The 18,523-nt window shown below is 47.5% G+C and overlaps 4 protein-coding genes and 1 long non-coding RNA gene across 9 annotated transcripts; 4 read left to right on the top strand and 1 right to left on the bottom strand.

The window, feature by feature from the left end:
- Window positions 1-1,401: 1,401 nt before the first annotated feature.
- LOC112342406 lies at window positions 1,402-1,742 on the bottom strand. The gene is made up of 3 exons (XR_002990958.1): window positions 1,723-1,742; window positions 1,540-1,633; window positions 1,402-1,477 (listed from the first exon to the last, which is right to left on the bottom strand). It is a non-coding gene; the product is annotated as an uncharacterized LOC112342406 (long non-coding RNA).
- A 297-nt stretch (window positions 1,743-2,039) lies between these two features.
- Window positions 2,040-6,757, top strand: LOC9631003 (ethylene receptor). The gene is made up of 12 exons (XM_002990288.2): window positions 2,040-2,140; window positions 2,221-2,333; window positions 2,449-2,666; window positions 2,733-2,899; window positions 3,096-3,177; window positions 3,289-3,849; window positions 3,975-4,979; window positions 5,033-5,401; window positions 5,459-5,713; window positions 5,777-5,904; window positions 5,971-6,168; window positions 6,289-6,757. Exons 7-12 carry the CDS (start codon window positions 4,065-4,067, stop codon window positions 6,671-6,673), a joined length of 2,250 nt encoding a protein of 749 aa, XP_002990334.2. The 5' UTR covers window positions 2,040-2,140; window positions 2,221-2,333; window positions 2,449-2,666; window positions 2,733-2,899; window positions 3,096-3,177; window positions 3,289-3,849; window positions 3,975-4,064; the 3' UTR covers window positions 6,674-6,757.
- Window positions 6,758-6,846: 89 nt separating this feature from the next.
- On the top strand, window positions 6,847-7,667 carry LOC9631002 (40S ribosomal protein S19-1). Its single transcript, XM_002990287.2, has 4 exons — window positions 6,847-6,982; window positions 7,038-7,128; window positions 7,197-7,380; window positions 7,456-7,667. The coding sequence occupies exons 1-4, from the start codon at window positions 6,896-6,898 to the stop codon at window positions 7,532-7,534; spliced, it is 441 nt and encodes a 146-aa protein (XP_002990333.1). The 5' UTR covers window positions 6,847-6,895; the 3' UTR covers window positions 7,535-7,667.
- Window positions 7,668-7,829: 162 nt separating this feature from the next.
- On the top strand, window positions 7,830-12,536 carry LOC9631000 (4-coumarate--CoA ligase-like 7). Of its 5 annotated transcripts, none has more exons than XR_002990950.1 (8): window positions 9,935-10,259; window positions 10,321-11,384; window positions 11,437-11,553; window positions 11,603-11,789; window positions 11,840-11,985; window positions 12,048-12,110; window positions 12,180-12,282; window positions 12,350-12,463. XR_002990950.1 is itself a non-coding variant. In XM_002990285.2 (8 exons), the coding sequence occupies exons 1-8, from the start codon at window positions 10,043-10,045 to the stop codon at window positions 12,449-12,451; spliced, it is 2,004 nt and encodes a 667-aa protein (XP_002990331.2). In that variant the 5' UTR covers window positions 9,935-10,042; the 3' UTR covers window positions 12,452-12,536. The 5 variants fall into 5 exon arrangements, 4 of the variants coding, with proteins under 4 accessions (XP_024519847.1, XP_024519848.1, XP_002990331.2 ...); XM_002990285.2 differs by having other exon boundaries at window positions 12,048-12,115; window positions 12,350-12,536; XM_024664078.1 differs by having other exon boundaries at window positions 10,032-10,269; window positions 12,048-12,115; window positions 12,350-12,536.
- A 2-nt stretch (window positions 12,537-12,538) lies between these two features.
- On the top strand, window positions 12,539-15,492 carry LOC9630810 (histone deacetylase 5). Its single transcript, XM_024664077.1, has 13 exons — window positions 12,539-12,678; window positions 12,740-12,944; window positions 13,008-13,154; window positions 13,247-13,356; window positions 13,416-13,627; window positions 13,688-13,752; window positions 13,817-13,987; window positions 14,098-14,178; window positions 14,231-14,572; window positions 14,622-14,815; window positions 14,870-14,996; window positions 15,044-15,108; window positions 15,164-15,492. Exons 1-13 carry the CDS (start codon window positions 12,548-12,550, stop codon window positions 15,324-15,326), a joined length of 2,013 nt encoding a protein of 670 aa, XP_024519845.1. The 5' UTR covers window positions 12,539-12,547; the 3' UTR covers window positions 15,327-15,492.
- The last annotated feature ends 3,031 nt before the right edge of the window (window positions 15,493-18,523 follow it).

Genomic DNA, 18,523 nt, shown 5'->3' with positions numbered 1-18,523 from the left:
TCTTTGAGCCTGTTCACCACAAACAAGTTTCCGTCAAAGTAAAACAAGATCACCCCGATTGGCCTGTAAAGGCGTGGCCTGGATAAACACCGTACTTTAGAAAATAAAAGGTTCCTTGTGCATTGTTGTTGAAGAGTACTCCTCCCAACAGTGTGCCGTCCTCCAAGGCACGTCGGGAACTTTGGCTTCCACAATGGAGAACAGAGTTCCAACTGAAGCTGTGTTACCACTTGCGGTCAAGGTGAGAGCTCAGCTGACAAAAAAACATTTTACTCAGTCCGGCAGAAGAAAGCCACACCTGAAAGAAAGAAGCATTTGAACGGAAGTAACTCAAAACGATGTAGCTTCGTACGTAGTGGTTTTGAGAAGATAAAAGAGAGAGCGTTAGAACACCGGAGGTTTTAGAAAATGTGGGCTACCTTTCGCAAGAACTTTGCAAAGTGCGAGATTCGGTGGAGCTTTCGCCCGCCGCTAGCATTGTACGCAGCTCACAACCGAGCCGGTTCCCAAGGTAGAGCTGCTTCAAAGTCACTGCTACCAGCCCGGAGAAGATGCAGAGAGCAACGTTGTATGGCCGGGAAGAGCACTGCCATATAATTCTCAGTATAGGATAGCTGCTGGATTCTCTGTGCAGCTTGGACAGCTCGTACTTTCACTGGCTTTCCGGGATTTTCTGTTAGAAAAAACGATCCATCCTCGTCCCCAACTATAGTTTCCAGGAGGCTAGTCATATTCGCGTTTGGAAGCCTGGCTTGGAAACTCGACGTCTTTAGCAGATCACTGGGAGTTGCAGCTACAGCTCCAATCCTGGCAATGACCGTCACTGCGAGCGGATAGTTTGCCAGTAGCATGACAACATCCCCTTGCCCGCCAACGCCTTGCTAGAGTTACTGTTTCTTCCATGACTTGATCAACCGTAACCTCTTGTCCTGTAAGGAATAGCGTCGATCTCGCATGGCCAGCCGCTTATTTGGATGGATAGTCCTTTCGCTGACAAAAAAGGAACGAATAGACTATTATGATGCAAATGCGGGTGACACATAAACTCGATCCTCTCAAAGTAGCATATCTTTTTTGATCAACCTTCCAAAACTCCAATTGTCCTACTGCAAAACTTCGATCCACGTACCTTTGCGAGCCATGATTTCTTTGTCGAAACTTCCACAACTTCTCTCCTGGCATCGTTCATCCCAGCCTGGTGTGCTTTCAAAAGTCAGAAATGGAAACCCAACATCACAAGAAAACAAAGATCACAAGCAGAGCATTCGACAGTTGAAAGGCAAGAACATAGATTGTCCTGTCCTGCATAGGAATAGAACATGAGCAAAGCAAGGACAAGAAAGAAAAAAAAAAAAAAACAAAGACGAGTCAGAGCAGCAGACGCGAGAGTAAATCACCATACATGTAGCGTCTCGTGATACGCTCCCATTTTTCTTCTCATACCGCCTCTCTACGTCGTCCAGATTTGACAGATTTTCTGTGGAAACTTTGCGACGTTTGATCAGCAGTAGCACAAGATCTAACAGTGAGAAAATTTACCAAAACAGTGTACGCTCCTTTTCCGCTGGACCAGCTCGACTTCGTCATGCTTGCAGCGCTGTTCTACTGAAAGATCCTCTCTAGAAAATTCCCCCTGTTGGATCATTCATTCTCGAGCGTGACCAAAACGAAAAAAAAGAAAGACAAGATTAGAACAAGGAAGAAAGAAACCCTTTCACTGACCTCATGCTTGCGATCCACAAAAACTCTCGCCCAAAGTGCGAGCATCAAGGACGCTTTTCATCATCTGGATAGAAGTTTGATCGCAGCGTTAGCGAATAGGATCGCTGCAATAAACCAAAAGGCGAGCATTCTCAAACAGTAATCCTTGGAAGATTTTTCGATGGCTTCCACGAACTCGCTGGAAAAAAAAGGAAGAAAAAACTGGCGCCGCAGGATCGAGAGGATCACACAGTGATTTCCAGCAGGAGAGTAACCTCCCCGCCAATCCAAGACATAAAATGAGGACCCCAGAAATTTAAATTTTAGGGTTCTTAGGATAGGGCTTTTGGCAGTCGCAATGACTGAACAGGAATTGCGATACGCGGCCAAAGGGGATGCGCTGGTTTCCAGTTTTTTATGCTGCGCATCAAGGAACAAGGTTTGTGTGCTGCATTCTTTAATCGTTTCTTGATCCATCCATCACTCACACGGTCGATTTGAATGCCTTGCACAAATCAGATCTTTGTTTTGGCCATTTCCAAAGCGCAAAGATTCCCAATTCTTTATACCATGCCAAAAGCTACAGGAAGTGGAATGAGATCATCTCGATTCGCACTTCGTACCACGTACTGGTAAGCCACGCTTAGATCAATTTCTCTCTCTCTCCCTCTCTCTCTCTTGGCCTTCTTCGAGACTGATGGATCAAAGTTAACATTTTTTTTCCCTTTTGTTTCGTTCTCGTTGCAGGCACTGTTTTCGTTGTACCAACCTGCTTGCCATGTGAGAGATAATCCCGATACCCAGAAAACTCGTAACTTAAGCTCCTCTGGATTCATTGTTTCCATTGTTTAGTAATCGAATCGGTCCTGCTAGCTGGTCCGTCGTCATTGATTTCATCTAAATCGTTTTCTAGTTCACCGAAATGAATCACAGTGCCTTGAATCTCGTCAGGAAACCGGTGCGGGGTAAGCTTTTTATTGCTCTTTTTTTATGTCTGTGCTTCTCATCGTGGAATATATCTTGCATACAAGGTGGCTGACAAACTGGTTGACAATAGGCCAACGGACAAAGTTGCTTGTGTAGAGCAACGCGAGAGGAAAAGAGAAAAGAATAGAAAAGGCATGCTTGGGGACACGCGCCTTCGAGTGATTGCGGCACCTCCTCGTTGCAACCAAGACCGTAGCAATTTGATCCCTTGGTCTGTTCCTCTCTTTTTCGCACTCTCGATCGACTGATTGCTTGGTTGCTTGCGTGAGTGAATTAAGTAAGTTGTTCTTGTCATCCTTTTTTTTTTCTTTGTTTCTGTTCTTGCTATGGTTCTTACTGTCGATCTAGGATTCCTGTTTTGTCAGGTTTAGCATTGTTTTACGCAACTTGGAATGTTGATTTCACAGGCATCTCGAGAGTTGGAGTTGCAATTTGCTACGAACCGGCGACGCGGAATGGAAGCGAAAGCAAACTTGCAAGTGGCAGGAGGTAGGATAAGTTTTTCTCCTTGAGTTAAGATTTACGATGATCGTTTTTCTACCTACAGTCATTTGCCTGATCGCTTTGCTGATGGCTTGTGTTTATTTAATCTACCTACAGGGCCGGAAAAAAATGGTTGGAAAAAGCGTTTACACGCACTCTCGCAAAAACAATAAGCAGCAGGGTTTTGCTTTGACGCTGATCCAGGGGGGATGAACAGGAGAAGGCAACTAGTAGTATTCATTCCATGACTATATGCATCCACACAGTGGTCATCTTCTCCAGCATTCGACTGCTCACACAGCAGCACTGCTACGACGCCTACAACGCACTGCGGCTCAGAAAAGAGCCATTTTTCTGCTCGGATCTCAAGGGAAGTTTGCTCAATCTGTTGGCGCTGCTGCTACCATTGCTGCTGCTGCTGCTGCTGGCCCGCGACGAGAGCAGGAACAAGGGAGGGGGCGGGTTTCTTACTCTTTCCTCCGGGAGCGTTTCAGAGCCTCCGCTTGTCCGGGGAAGGAAGCGTTTTGGGGCCAGCGGCAGTGAAGCTGTTCTCTCTGGTGCCGCTGGATTCGATGGAGAAGTTGATGCTCGGGACTCCCAAGGCGGGCAAGAGCTGCTGGAATTGGCCCAAGCTCAGGTGGAAGCTCAGGCTGTCCCGATAGCATCCCACACATCCGGGTAAGCTTCGGTTTTGCGCCTAGACTTGCTAGATTCAGGATCACTTACTAGTCTACAAGCCATTCCAGCTAGAAGCCCCTTGAGAAAACTCTTCTCACGGAGATGGTCCTCTCGGTGGTGTGCAGGATCTTCTCCATGGTGTGAGCAAAATCGCGTTTTTCTGGTGGAAAAATCACGCCTTGAGCATCGACAACACTCACCTCAGCTCCTGGATCATGGATATGGATTGCAATTGTATGGACTCGCTCTGGCCGTGGCTGCCGGAGGACATCTACACAAAGTCGCAGTATGTGTCGGACTTCTTCATCGCCTTGGCCTACTTCTCCATTCCCTGCGAGCTCATCTACTTCGTCAAGAAATCGGCAGTCTTTCCATACAAGTGGGTGCTCGTCCAGTTCGGGGCCTTCATCGTTCTCTGCGGCTCCACTCACGCTATCAACATGCTCACTATGACCTCTCACTCGCGAACCGTGGCTTTCATCATGATCATGTCCAAGATCCTCACGGCCATCGTTTCGTGTGCCACGGCAGTGACACTCGTGACCATCATCCCGGATCTCCTCAGCGTCAAGACCAGGGAGCTCTTTCTCAAGAACAAGGCCGACGAGCTCGACCGAGAGATGGGACTGATCCGGACACAGGCCGAGGCAGTCCAGCACGTCCGGATGCTCACTCACGAGATCCGTTTCACGCTCGTCCGAGACACCATCTTAAACACCACTCTGGTGGAGCTCGGGAAAGCTCTAGCCTTGGAAGAATGCGCTCTTTGGATGCCATCAAGGGATGGCCTAGAACTTCATCTCTGCCGGACGCTCGGCAGTACAAATCCCGGACGAGTTACGGTTCCTGTGCATCACCCCTCGATCCAGCCGGTCTTTTGCACGCACCGAGCGAGGAACATCCCAGCGACGAGTCCGGTGGCTGCTATCAGACCGAGAGCTGGGAAGTATCTCCCGGGAGAGGTAGTGGCCGTCAGAGTACCGCTTCTACACGTCGAAAACTTTAACATCAGCTACTGGCCGGAAGGTGGCGACGTTCCCTACGCGCTTTTGGTGCTCATGCTTCCCTCGGACAGTGCTCGGACTTGGCACTTACACGAGCTCGAGCTCGTCGAAGCTGTGGCTGGCCAGGTACGAGAAGAAAAACCGATTTTTTGCTTTGTTTCTCACAATGGTTCTTCTAGGTGGCCGTGGCTCTCTCTCACGCGGCTATACTCGAGGAATCGATCAGGCAGAGGGACACTCTCATCGCTCAGAATGTGAAGCTGGACGCGTCCAAGCGGGAGGCCGAGATGGCTTTGCGATCGAGGAACGACTTTTTGGCAGTCATGGATCGGGAAATGCGGACTCCCATGTCGACGATCATTGCTGCGTCGTCGCATCTGCAAGATACGAGCTTGAGCCAGGAGCAGCGAGCGATGGTGGACACCATTCTCAACAGCAGCAACTTACTGGCAACGCTCATCAATGATGTCCTGGACGTTTCAAGGCTCGAGGACGGCAGCTTGGAGCTGGAGAAACGTACCTTCAACTTGCCTGCGACTTTTCGAGAGGTGTGTACAAAGATCCTTTTAAGGAAGTCTCGATCTAAGACTTTGAAGTTGTTGCAGGTACTAAACTTGGTGAAGCCTGTGGCTTCGCTGCGAAAGCTGGCAATCTCGCTCTGCCTGGGATCAGAGCTTCCGGAGTTTGTTTGCGGGGACGACAAGAGGTTCGTGCAAATCGCCTTAAACATTGTTGGCAATGCTGTCAAGTTCACAAAGGAGGGGAGCGTCTCCATCACAGTACGTTTGGAAAAACCTGAGTCCTTCCAGGCTTCCGATTACGTTGTCCCGAGTGAAAAACACTGCTACATAAGAGTACAGGTAGCTTTCGCTTTGTTTTTTCTCTCCTTCCATAATCTAACTTTTGCTTGCTCCGTTTTCCAGGTCCAAGACACAGGCATTGGAGTCAATCCACAAGACATTCCCAAACTCTTTAACAAGTTTATCCAAGCGCCGGCAGTGTCATCGAGAAAGCAAGTTGGCACAGGACTCGGCCTTGCCATCTCCAAACGGTACTAGATTCATCCTCCTTTTGTATTGCTAGATCTTCATCTAAGACGAGGATCGTTGTTCTTCAGCCTCGTGAGCTTGATGGACGGGAACATATGGTTCGAAAGCGAGGGATTAAATCGCGGCTGTACAGTTTCCTACGTTGTCAGGCTTGCGATCCCAGACGCAGTGGATCAGGTCTCGTACGCTCTCCAACAAGTACCACCATCCTCGTCTCCAAGAACAAGCGTCACCGGTCTCAGGGTCCTGGTGATGGATGCCAACGGGTACGTCAAGTTTGCGCTTTCTTTTCTTCCGATCGGTCGAAAGAGATTTGCTCTTTCGATCGATCGAAAGCAAGAAGAAGAAACTCTAAAACTCTCGTTTTTTCCTTTTCGTCGCTACAGAGCAAACAGGATGGTGACGAGGGGTCTTTTGCTACGACTGGGGTGCGATGCTTTTGCGGTGGGATCTCCTCGCGAGTGCCTCCAGCTGCTGGCGCAACCAGGTAGAAGCTTTAGATTAGTTCTGGTAGATGTATATATGGCGGAGTCGGACGGATTCGAGGTGGCTGTGAAGATCCAGGACATGTTTAAGCGGCACGAGAGGCCGCTGGTGGTAGCGCTCACCGCGGCTCACGACCGGCAAACGAGCGAGCGGTGCTCCAGCATCGGCATGGACGGTGTCATCTTCAAGCCAATCTCGCTGGAGAAGATGAGAAGCGCGCTCGCACAGCTCGTCGATAAGGGCTCCTTCTTTGATGATTGCTATCCGAGAAAGCTGTCCTCGTGATTTGGCAAGAAACGAAGAAAAGAGAGTTTTTTGTTCCTACTGAATCGCAAGAACAAAACGTTTTCCCGTTCAAAAGTTCTTAAATATCGAATATTCTTTTGAATATTCTGTGACTGTGCCTACAAATATTCGTTCAACAAGCTCAATATATAAAGCCTTGGTATATACGAGAGGAATCTACTTTTTGGGGTTTAGGGTTAGGGCTTAGGGCTTGAGAGCGCGATGGCGGCTACTTCCAAGACGGTGAAGGATGTCTCCTCGCACGAGTTCGTCCGTGCCTACGCTGCGCATCTCAAGAGATCTGGCAAGGTATGGCAGCGCTCGCGACTCGATTGATGGAAATTACTGTCTTGCTCCAATTCAGGTCGAGCTTCCGCCCTGGACTGACATTGTCAAGACCTCTGTCGCCAAGGAGCTCGCTCCCTACGATCCGGACTGGTTCTACGTGCGCGCTGGTGAGATTTACAGAGAGAATGCTTTTGATCGAGTGATTGATTGATTCGTGATTTGGGTTGAATCACAGCGTCCATGGCGAGGAAGATTTACCTCCGCGGCGGCATTGGCGTCGGGGCTTTCAAGAAGATCTATGGCGGCAGCAAGAGGAATGGTGCCCGGCCTTCGCATTTCTGCAAAAGCAGCGGTGCCATCGCCAGGCACGTTCTAAAGCAGCTTGAGAAGATCGACATCATTGAGAAGGAACCCAAGGGGTAAGCGAAGAGAAAATCTCTCTCGATCGATCGAAAGAAAACTTGGGGGATTGAGTTTCTGTGTGTTCTTCGCAGTGGGCGGAGAATCACCTCCCAGGGACGAAGAGACTTGGATCAAGTGGCTGGAAGAGTGGCTGTGCCGCCGGTTGCTTAGGTGGCACCACGATTTTTGTTTTCATGACATGTCATCAAGTTTTGCCACGCTGGCACTAGTCAGCAGCTTATCTGGCAGTAAGCTTTTTCTCGTTTAGCTTTTAACCTTTATAGTCCAGCTGTCCACGTCGAAATAGAGCTTTACACGTCGATGTCATGGCTATGGGCCCGTCAATGTCATAACAAAATCCGTCCAAATGCGATGGTCCATGACGTTGAGCACGCGAGCTGAAGAAAATTTAAAAGCAAAAGCTAGAATATTCCTGATCATGGTAAAGATATTCTCTGCATATAGAAATCCACTGAAACAGCCGTGGTAGTAGAGTAGTATTGAATGCGGCCACGCAGGTACCAGTCTACCCTAGGTCACTCGCGCGCAAGGCGCCCGGACGATCCATCGATCGCCCGCTCGTTCCTGCCGGGCGCCGTAGCGGCATTGCGGTGATTCTCAGCCTGGCATCAGCATTCAGCTACCGCGCCTCGCAAGATCCAGTGTTCTTGATCCCTGCGCAGCGATCGAGGTGAGGAGCGCCAGATATTTCTGTCAAAAAGTCCACTCCCTGCTCTGATCTTCTCACTCCTTCCAATACTTCCCCCAAGAGGTCAATGCTGCCGGACGGCCCGAGTGATAGCATTTAGTGGAGCTGTTGACTTAGCGATGCCGATTTGCCCAAGCTTGTGATCCAAAAGGTACTCCCATTCGATTTCCTTTCACTTCTCAGCAATGATCGGGTGATCAAACTTTGTTTTTCTTCCTTCTCCAGGTCTGATGGAGCTACTTCTATAGGATTTTATAGGCGCAAGGATGGACAAGAGCGATTCCGATTGTCCATACCCCGGATGCTTCTTCTGCCTCATGCGAGACGTAAATCCATCCAAGCGCCGCCCCAGCATTGCAAAGTTCTTCAAGGATCTCCCCGGTGAAGACGACGATGGACAGGTTATCCCGATCAGCGGCTTATGGAACAGCGCCATGGCACAGCCAAGCAATGCCGAGTTCGTCGATCTCGGGGTCTTCGAATGCATGGCCGCATTGATCTGGAAAGGCCTCACCAACAGGCGATGGCTGGCGCACGACCAAAACATCTTTATTCCTTACTACGCAGCTCACATCATCGGCTCGTATACCATGGTGGTGGAGGACTTTGCCGAGAGAGCAGTCTCGGCGGGAGTGATTCCAGCGCTTCTGGAGCTTCTTCGAGGGAGGATGACTTGGGTGGAACAGAGGGTGGCGGTGCGTGCTCTTGGTCACCTGGCTAGCTACGACGTTACCTTTCCTTACATTGCAGCTTATGGTGAGATTCTGGACCTCTCCATGCAACTATCAGTCGATGCTCCGGAGATTGTCTACACGCATTTCCTCCAGTTCGTGGACAAGAGGCTGGCTTACCACTGTGACCTTCTTACCAGAGGAGTTGGAGGCTTGGAGGTTGAGTCGAGAAATGCCGAGGCCTGGGCGAGCCAGCTTCAGTGCTGGTCATTGCAACTCATCAACTGCTTTGCGTTCAAGGATGAGTTCTTGTCGACCATCTGTCAACCGGAGTATCTGATCAAGCTTTCTGGTACGTGGGGAGGCCTTGCGAACGAGAACTCGCCCGCTGGTGTCGGGCTGATAAGAACTTTATGCCATCGAAGGCTGGGTAAGCAGGCTGTTGCGGAGTGTGATGCGGTGATTGAAACTCTATGCAACGTCTCTCGCTCGTCGGATGACTGGCAACACATGGCGGTGGACTGTCTTGTGTGGTTGATCCAAGACGTTGACAGTAGGTCCAAGGCAAGTTCATGTTTTCTTTGGAAGTTCGTTTCAATCTGATTTTCTTTTAAAATTTTCTTTTTTGCCAGGTTCTCGACAAAGCACTTCTTGCTCTTATTGATTTGGCAGAACTACCAACCATAGGGGAATACAAGAGGCTTGGAAATTTACTCGTGCAGAACCTAGTGTTTAAGAACGAAGTCGACCTTTCCAAGAAATTCCAACCGCGAACAAGATCTTTGATAAAGCAGCTGGAGGCCTTTCACGATCGAGTAAGAATGGAGAAGAATTTACCGAAAGAGGACGTGCAAATCAGGCTCGCAGCAGCTCTCGTGAGCAAGCTGGAGGGGAACGCCTACTTTTCAGCTGGTGACATTCAAGGAGCCGCAACGAAGTACACCGAGGCTCTAGCACTTTGTCCGATCAAGGCTAAGAAGGAAAGAGTCACACTTCATAGCAACAGAGCTCAGTGCCAGCTACTTCTCCAGAATCCCGAGGCTGCGATCAGCGACACTACCCGAGCGCTGTGCATTCACAACCCAGTCAACCGACATGGAAAGAGCCTGTGGAGAAGATCACAGGCTTACGACTGCCTGGGACTGGCCAAGGAGAGCCTTTTGGACGCCATCTTATTCGTCAACGAGTCTTTTGGCGAATCGGAGGGCAAGGGAAACAGCAAAGTTCCCAGATACGTGGATCAGCTGATCAAGAAGCAGATGCAGGCGATATGGCTGTTTAACGAGGCTGCTGCGAAGCATGGAGGAGTACAATGCGAAGGTGGCGAACGAGAAGGTGGTGGTGATATTGGCTCGAGCAGCGAAGTGGAAGACGATCTATCTGCCCCTGAGGGCCAGGAGGAATCCGAATGGGAAACTGCGAGCGAGAGCGAAGATTGTGCCGCCGAGAGCTGCTGTTCTTCACAGGCGGAGGAAAGACAAGATCACAGACGTCGGGAATGGAAGAATTTCCGCTGGTAAAATCTAGTTAAGTATTGTACTGGATTTTTCCCTCCTGACACTAAAGCTTCTTTGTAGAGACCGCCCTCCTTGTATATCAGATACGAAGATATGTACTTCTCAGCGGATTAATGGCTGCTGCTTCGTGCGCTCTCCAGACCTCCATGCTCTTTAAGGGCCATCAAAGCCAGAGGAAGAGCTATCTGGTGTTCAGTAGCATGGGCGTCACGAGTAAAAGAAAAGTCACCAGCGCAGCTTACGATCGCCAGTCTGGGATCTACGCCAGTGACCGCTGTGATATCGTGTTTCCGGAGGGCGAGCTGCTGGACTTTGCAACATTCGTTTCATCGAAAAACATCTTAAATCCGGCCAACAATGTCGCGCTGATGGATGGAGTCACGGGACGAGAGCTTACATTTGATCAAGTCATGGAAGAAACAGTATCTCTGGCAACTTGTCTCCATCACTTGGGGATCGAGCAGGGGGATGTTGTGATGCTACTGGCTCCAAACTCGATATACTATCCGCTTGCAGTGATGGCCATTGCCAGGATTGGAGCTGTGGTTGCTACTCCCAGTCCAATGGGATCTGCTAAAGACGTCGAGTTCCAAGCAAGGCTTGCAAACGCGAAGATGGTGATCACAACTAGCGAGCTCTTGTTCAAGACAAGAGGACTGGGCCTGGAAACTATAGTCATGGATGACGATGGATCGTTTTCTCTAGCAGAAGATCCCGGAAAGGCAGTGAAAGTACGAGCTTCCTCGACTGTCCAGCCACGAATTCACAGAGACGATCCAGCAGCTATTTTGTACTCGTCGGGAACGACCGGGATGAGCAAGGCAGTGGTGCTGTCTCACGCCAACGTCGTCGCGCAAATCTTGCAGCTTGCTCGCGAAGAATTATATGAGAGTGCTCTTGCCGGACGAAAACTTTCATACGACGTTCCTCTTTGCGCCTTGCCAATGTCACACATCTTTGGACTGGTTGCAGTGACTTTGAAGCAGCTCTACCTTGGGAACCGGCTAGTGATCCTTCCGGGCTTTGAGCTGCGTACGATGCTAGCGGCGGTCGAAAGCTACCGGATCTCGCACATCTATGTCGTTCCTCCGGTGATCATCACTCTCGCGAAGTTTTTGCAAAAGGTAAGCTCACATTTCTAAGAACTCCAGTGTTTTAACGCTCTCTTTTCTCAAGACCACAACGATGCACGACTTTACATCCTTGCGAGCTAGTTTATGTGGTGCAGCCCCACTGGGAGAGGACCTGGTGCTTACTCTAAGTCATTTACTTCCAAACGCATTTTTCTTTCAGGTGAGGCTTTCACTCTGCCGGACTGAGTACATTAGTGTTTTTTTCTCAGCTTTATGGCATCACCGAAGCGACAGGGGCTCTCACCTTGAACGACACAGTCGCAAGTGGTAACACAGCATCAGCTGGAACCCTTCTCTCCAATGTGGAAGCCAAAGTTCTTGACGTTCGTAGCGGTGCCGCGCTGCCTCCAAACTGCCAGGGAGAATTGTTTTTACGCTCTCCGACAACGATGCTCGGTACAAGGAACTTTTTGTTTGAGGTTTCTAAAGCATGGTGTGCTTTACAGGCTACATTAGCAATCCGGAGGCAACGAAGCTTAGCATAATCAGCGATGATTGGCTGAGAACTGGAGATCTTGTTTACTTCGACGACGCGGAGAACTTGTTCGTGGTGGACAGGATCAAAGAGCTCATCAAGTACAAGACCCTTCAGGTACCACCAAGCGAAAGCCTTGAAGTTCTTGTGGATCAAAAATTTCTTTTTCGTGTTTCCAGGTCGCCCCGGCTGAGCTAGAAGCATTGATATTAACCCATCCTCTTGTCTTGGACGCTGCTGTGGTAGCGTAAGCTTTGGTTCCTCGAGCTAAGTTTTTGTCCATTGCGTTCTACCTGATATGGATTGATCAGGTCCAAAGACGAGGAGGCCGGGGAGATTCCCGTGGCATTTGTCGTTCCTAGCGCTGATGGAGAGCTCACGGAGGACGAAGTGAGAGTTTTCGTCGCTAGAAATGTAAGATTCTTTTAGATTCGTGTTCTTCCTGGATCGCTCATGAATTTTTTGGGGATTTTTTACAAAGGTGGCTGCTCACAAGAGAGTACGAAGAGTGACTTTCATCGATGCGATTCCAAAGACGCCGTCGGGGAAGATTTTGCGAAAGGATCTGGCATTAAAGGCGTGACGTGGAAGATAGTTTATGCCATGTAGGATAGCTTTTGTGTACACGTGGCTTGATTTTTAACATTATAAGCTAAAACTTAGGGTTCTTGAGAGAGCAATGGCGGTGGGAGTGGTGTATGATCGGCGAATGTGCGCGCACCGCGATCCTTTCAACAAGCTCCATCCAGAGCAGCCGGCGAGGATTACAGCGATCTGGCAGCGCCTCGAGGATGCAGGCGTCTTGGACAGGTAACATTTTCTTTGCGCGGTGGAAATATTTCGATCGTCCGCGCGATGGATGCTTGGCCAGGTGCGTGCGAGTGGACGCGAGGCCAGCGACGGCGGAAGAGCTCGCGACAGTCCACACGGAGAGGCACATCGAGAAGATGTCGTCCGTGAGCAGCAGAGCTTATGGGAAAGAAGGACGAGCAGCTCTCGCGAGGCGCTACAACTCGATATATTTCAACGATGGCTCGTCGGAATCGGCACTTCTAGCTGCCGGATCCGTCGTGGAGGTAACCTTCCCTCTTCTTTTTTCGTGTGGAATGAAATCTAGTTTCTTTCTTCACATTCCACAGCTCTCTCTCAAAGTTGCTCGAGGAGAGCTCGCGTCCGCCGCTGCTATAGTGAGACCACCCGGGCACCACGCTGAAGCGGATGAAGCTATGGGATTCTGCCTATTTAACAACGTTGCTGTAGCAGCTCAAATTCTTTCATCGGGAAAAGTGAGTGTTCTTTTCTCTTGTTTTGCTTTTTCTTGTTCGTTTGCTCTTTTTTTTTAAGTTTCTACTTTCTTTACGCGCTTTGTTCGATGTAGGTGGCGGGGTCGCACAAAGTCTTGATCGTTGATTGGGATGTTCACCATGGAAATGGAACCCAAAACATGTTTTGGCAAGATCCCAACGTTTTATACTTCTCTGTCCACAGGTATGGACTCAGCTCTCGTTTGTTTCTATTTGTTTCTATAACGGTTTTTCATGCGAAAGATATGACGATGGATACTTCTACCCTGGAGGTCAGGAAGGGAATTTCGATAAAGTTGGAGGAGGTGCCGGTGCGGGGTTTAATATCAATGTCCCGTGGCCTCGTGGTGGATATAGCGACGCGGATTATGTCGCTGTTTGGGAGCACGTATTGATGCCAGTGGCCAGGGAGTTCAATCCTGACATAGTTCTTATATCGGGAGGTTTTGATTCAGGTCGCATTTGAATGAGTTTATAATAGAAGGTGAACTATCTAATCTTTTTTGTGTTTTCAGCTCGAGGAGATCCGTTGGGTGGCTGTAAGCTTACACCACTAGGTTACTCGATCATGACACAGGAAGTAAGTAGCTAAGCATTGTCGTTGTGCCTTCTAATCTTTCTTTTTCTTCTGTTTTTCTACTTAGCTTATGCAACTGGCTGGAGGAAAAATTGTTCTAGCTCTTGAGGGAGGCTACAACCTTGAGTCGATTGCTGAATCGTATTTGGCATGCGTTCAAGTTCTACTTGGAGATATTCAAAGTGAGCGCCACGAGATTGAGCAAGCTTACGAGTCTACATGGACTACCATTGACAAGGTAAGACTCTCTTCCGCGATACTGCATTTCTTTATTTATCTCTGGACTCACTCACAGGGCAATGTGCTTAAGTGAGTGATAGTGAAGAAAGTGTAGCTGCTATTTGGCAGGTCCGACAGGAGCTGTGTCAATACTGGCCTGTTCTGCGTGAAAAGATCGAAATGCCGGCTTCCAGATCCTCTCCTCCCAAGGTACAAACTTTTGTTTAATCTTGCATAATCCATTGCTTCTTTATCCCTCTAGGAATATGAATTTGAAGAGGAATCAGAGGAAGAGGTGGAGGAAGAGCTGGAGACACCTAAGCTTAGCTTCGATGAAAAGGTGGTCGTGACTACAGAAATCAGCAATACTACGGGCCATGGAGAACTTGTTAAGGCTTTCGAAAGGCTTACTACCGAGGCTGATGCAGTCGAAGAAACACACGATGGTGAGGTTTTTGTTCGCTCAGAAACTGTGGAGATTGTCCAGATATCCGTGAGTTCTGAGGTCTCTAGTCCTCACAGCCCGAGTCCATACATATGGTACGCAACTTATGGCTCTAATATGTGGCCAGCTCGGTTGATGTGCTACATCCAAGGTGGCAAGGTATAGTGTTTCTTACTTCTGGATTTCTGGTTCCTCATTGTCTTCGCAGGTCGAAGGTATTGAAGTGCCAGGACAAGGTCTACTTGAAAAAACTCCGCCGCTGGAAGACTTTTGGCTGTCAGCTCCACATCGACTATTTTTTGGACGAGAGAGATCTCTTTCGTGGGGCAATGGAGGCGTTGCGTTCCTGAATCCAGTGCCATCTGATGGCGACAATTGCCATCTCCGAGCATACAAAATAACGTCCGGCAAACTACCCGATCCATTTTGGGCTGATGTTCGTTCCTTTGTGTGCAGGCTAGAACAGTTCAATGGTATACTCGCTCAAGAGAACAGGCTCGACTCAGTGGCAGCTAGCGGCTTGGTTTCTCCATCCCACTTTGAGACGCTGAAAAGTTCACCTCATATTGTGGACTTCATTGAGGTAGATTCTTGTTACTGTGCATGGTTTTTATTGGTTTTTTGTTGTAGAACGCGTGGTATGGCAGCGTCTTATATCTTGGCGACAAAAATGGAGCGCCGATTCTCACAATCACGTAAGTGCTTCTGTTTTACACAGTGGTATGCAATGCATGTTTTACATTCCTCCAGGTGCTCGCAAAGAGATGCAAAACGTTTCGAGTGTGGGGAGCTTCCCACCCGGGCTCCTTCGGTGGCGTATCAAAACACTTTAATCAATGGCCTACTTGAAAAGGGAGATATGTCGCACGAGCAAATCCTCGCGTACGTGACGTCTCGAGCACCAAGGAGCTAAAGTTTTGGCCATTGTATTTTATTCCGGATTAGATGGAGCGTGACACCTACTATGCTTATGCCACGTGGTTTATACCTATTGGACATTTTGTAAAATATGCCCACACCTCTTCACATGGAATGGTATATATTTGGTATCTAATATCCATATCATTCATATTTATGTACCCATCCTATGCACCAATGGGCCATGCATGGGTCACATTATGGATCATGATCCCATTCATCCATGCCATTCTAGATATCACTGTAAATGATCCCATGTAAGATTCTTTAGATGAGTTTTTTGAAAATCCTGAGTGTTATGAAATTTTTTTACTATATTTATTGCATTGTGATGGAAGTTGCACTTTAGTCCAAGTGGATCTCTAGTTTCAAGGAAACATTGAGAAAATAGAATCCAAATTCAATATATGAGCAAGATTCAAATCTTGGTATAAGGTTCATTTCTCTTGCGCTCTAATAATTTAGCTATCTTCAAAATGAAACAAAGGGATGTTCAAAGTTCTTTCAAACCTTCTCAATCTCAAAATGACTAATGGGGATAAAAAGACTTGTCTTGGCATTTGAAATAAGAAGGAAAAATACCTCAAGTTTTTGAATCTAGACTTTATTGAGCATTAATGTCATAGAATAAAAGAAAGAGAAGCTGGAAGATAACTTTGTAAAGTAGTGAATTTTTTTAGTTGAAGTTCATGTTAGTTCTATGATTTATAAATTTCTAGTGTCTCACTTGGTATGGCATAATTGAGGGTGGGTTTTAAAGTGTTTTTAGAGCTCCTCCAAGAATGCCCATGACTTTATTGACTTTATAGAACTTTTCTTACAGTGCACTATTCTTATCCCCACTCCTTTGCTTATACTCCTAATGTGACATAAGAAAATGGATGCACTACCATACCTCCTAGCGAGGCAAACAAAAACCATTATTTGCCAAACAATTGTTTGATGAAGAAAATGGTTATGGGGGACTAATCAATTTATGATTCTCTAAAGTGATGCCCATGAAGGATATTCCATAGTTCTAGACACATAAATTGGATCCAATATGTTCTCTTGTGAAGTGGAACAACAATTCTAAGGGTATTTTGCTGGATCTTTAGAATATTTGGTTTACCATTTGTTGTTAACTATATAACTATTTTATTCTATATTCCTGTTTTCATATGCTTTGAGACTTAGATGACAATTGTATTAATTATCTAAAAACATTCTACAACAATCACATAAGATTATAAAAAAATGGGTTGCAAGGACTCTTTGAAAGGATGGGGGCTAGTGTCAACTGCAGTCCACTAGAGGGCTATCTTAAGGGGCTTTGTGAATTGCACCAAACCCATATTAATTCACTTGAACAAAATTTGGGTGAGTCTAAAATGAAATTATGGACTTTTGTTATCCACTTGCCATCCATCTTTGCAAGAGCTCTTGTTAGAAGTCTGAGAGAAGAACATATAGAGAATATGTACTTTCAATTATTTTCTTAAACCAAGATCAATGTTGCTTGCTCACGCTATTATTGAATCATAAGCATTTGAAGAATTTCTCTAGTGGGATGATACTCCACACTTGAAACACTTTTATTTGTGAGATCCCCCATTAGTTGCCCAATACAATGTGGTTTTCTTTATGCATCTATGATGATGGAGTGTCTATATCCATCACGCAACATTTTTTTTGACTTGTCCTAATTCATGGAATAGTGTTTTTCATACTAGCACCCACATGTAAGAGTCCATTTTTGCTAGGACACGAGGCTTCTCTGGTAATAGGGGATATCATGATTGAGTTGACAACTTACCCCTTAGGTCGAGCCCAACTGGAGGCAAATTGGACTTGCCAAATATCAATCTCAATATATGGTGTAGTTCCCCATGTTTGAGAGAAAGATATATGCAGCTCCATTTAAAGGCTTGAGATCGATAATGTTTTTAGCAATTTCACTAGTGGCATTTGCTCCTCTCAACTTAACTAACTAATAGAGTCAAACCCAAGACCCCTCTGATACCAAATGTAAATTCTTTGATTCAAACTTCCCATGAGGTCACCTAGCCCAATACTACTCAAATCCAAGGACACTTAACCCTAAATATCCCAATTAATTAAAAAATGGGATGCACTTTTATTTATGGGCCTTTTTTTTTCTATATTTAAACCCTTATAGAGTTTTTGCAAAAGGCATCACTATAGCACACTTGAATTTAGAGTTGAACTTCAAGGCCGTTGCACTACAAGATGAGGGTGTAGTACACTCTCAATTCTATGAGCATTGGCTCCCCGTATCCAACACTTGCATACAAAATAGTGTTAGACAGTGTTTGGCACAATTTCAGCATACTAGTAGCCTAACGTGAGGAGGAGGGTATCGATTAGAGTAGCATGGAGTTTGGGCTTCGACCCAAGTTAGACATAGAACAAAGAGTGACACAAGCTAGTGGAAGCCAAACTAATGTTTTAGGTTGTAGCGCACGTGGTTTTGACCCTTTATCCTATGGTGATTTACCATAGGATAACACCACGAAGCGGAACCTAAACCCTCTTTGTGCCACGTGACAGATGCCACGTGTCACATGCCACGAGTCCATGCCACGTGTCCATAGGAACCCGAGGTTCAGGGCCTTGGGCCACTGAACGAAGGAACGGTGCCAAACTCCCAAGCGTGGAGCCAAGGAGTGATGGAACCGGACCACGGAGCAACTCCCGAGCATACAGCCCAAGGAGCGAAGGGACAGGGGCCCGGAGCGACTTGGAACAGTCCTGGAGCAACCAGCATCCCAATGCCAGGACCAGCACGCAAAACGGAGCCAAATGGATTTTGGGGTTATTTCAGCATACTGGTGGCCTAACGGGAGGATATGGGTATTCCCCCAGTTAGCATGGAATGGAACTTGGGTTTAGACCCAAGCCGGATGCAGAACAAGGACAGGCACGCAAGCAGAAGTTAGATTATGCCTCAGGTTGGTGGGCCATGCCCGACCTACCCACTATCCCTACTATACATTTGGAACCCCCCATAGCCCCCCCCCCCCCCCTTTGAGGAACACACGCTTTGGGCTTTCACCCCAAGCCTCCCTTAGTACCAGGAGTTAGTCTCTGGGACAAGCTCGAAACTTACTAAATATGGAATGTCCTTAGATTGCGAATTTGGACACGGGACGAACACTATTGTGTTCAGGCCGATCTCTACATTCTGTAGAC

Source organism: Selaginella moellendorffii, unplaced genomic scaffold, assembly GCF_000143415.4.
Source record: "Selaginella moellendorffii unplaced genomic scaffold, v1.0 SELMOscaffold_107, whole genome shotgun sequence".
Lineage (NCBI taxonomy): Eukaryota > Viridiplantae > Streptophyta > Lycopodiopsida > Selaginellales > Selaginellaceae > Selaginella > Selaginella moellendorffii.
Note: the sequence above shows the minus strand (reverse complement) of the source record. Positions and strands in the feature narration are given on the sequence as shown.

Excerpts from the sequence above, each read along its gene's own strand:
- LOC9631003 (XM_002990288.2), top strand. The coding sequence starts at position 4,065 with ATGGATATGGATTGCAATTGTATGGACTCGCTCTGGCCGTGGCTGCCG. Across the intron at positions 4,980-5,032 it reads TCGAAGCTGTGGCTGGCCAG|GTGGCCGTGGCTCTCTCTCA; the intron begins GTACGAGAAGAA and ends TGGTTCTTCTAG. Across the intron at positions 5,905-5,970 it reads GGCCTTGCCATCTCCAAACG|CCTCGTGAGCTTGATGGACG; the intron begins GTACTAGATTCA and ends GTTGTTCTTCAG.
- LOC9631002 (XM_002990287.2), top strand. The coding sequence starts at position 6,896 with ATGGCGGCTACTTCCAAGACGGTGAAGGATGTCTCCTCGCACGAGTTC. Across the intron at positions 7,129-7,196 it reads CTGGTTCTACGTGCGCGCTG|CGTCCATGGCGAGGAAGATT; the intron begins GTGAGATTTACA and ends GTTGAATCACAG. Across the intron at positions 7,381-7,455 it reads ATTGAGAAGGAACCCAAGGG|TGGGCGGAGAATCACCTCCC; the intron begins GTAAGCGAAGAG and ends TGTTCTTCGCAG.
- LOC9631000 (XM_002990285.2), top strand. The coding sequence starts at position 10,043 with ATGGAGGAGTACAATGCGAAGGTGGCGAACGAGAAGGTGGTGGTGATA. Across the intron at positions 10,260-10,320 it reads GAATGGAAGAATTTCCGCTG|AGACCGCCCTCCTTGTATAT; the intron begins GTAAAATCTAGT and ends GCTTCTTTGTAG. Across the intron at positions 12,116-12,179 it reads TTGGACGCTGCTGTGGTAGC|GTCCAAAGACGAGGAGGCCG; the intron begins GTAAGCTTTGGT and ends TGGATTGATCAG.
- LOC9630810 (XM_024664077.1), top strand. The coding sequence starts at position 12,548 with ATGGCGGTGGGAGTGGTGTATGATCGGCGAATGTGCGCGCACCGCGAT. Across the intron at positions 12,945-13,007 it reads CTGCCGGATCCGTCGTGGAG|CTCTCTCTCAAAGTTGCTCG; the intron begins GTAACCTTCCCT and ends CACATTCCACAG. Across the intron at positions 13,155-13,246 it reads AAATTCTTTCATCGGGAAAA|GTGGCGGGGTCGCACAAAGT; the intron begins GTGAGTGTTCTT and ends TGTTCGATGTAG.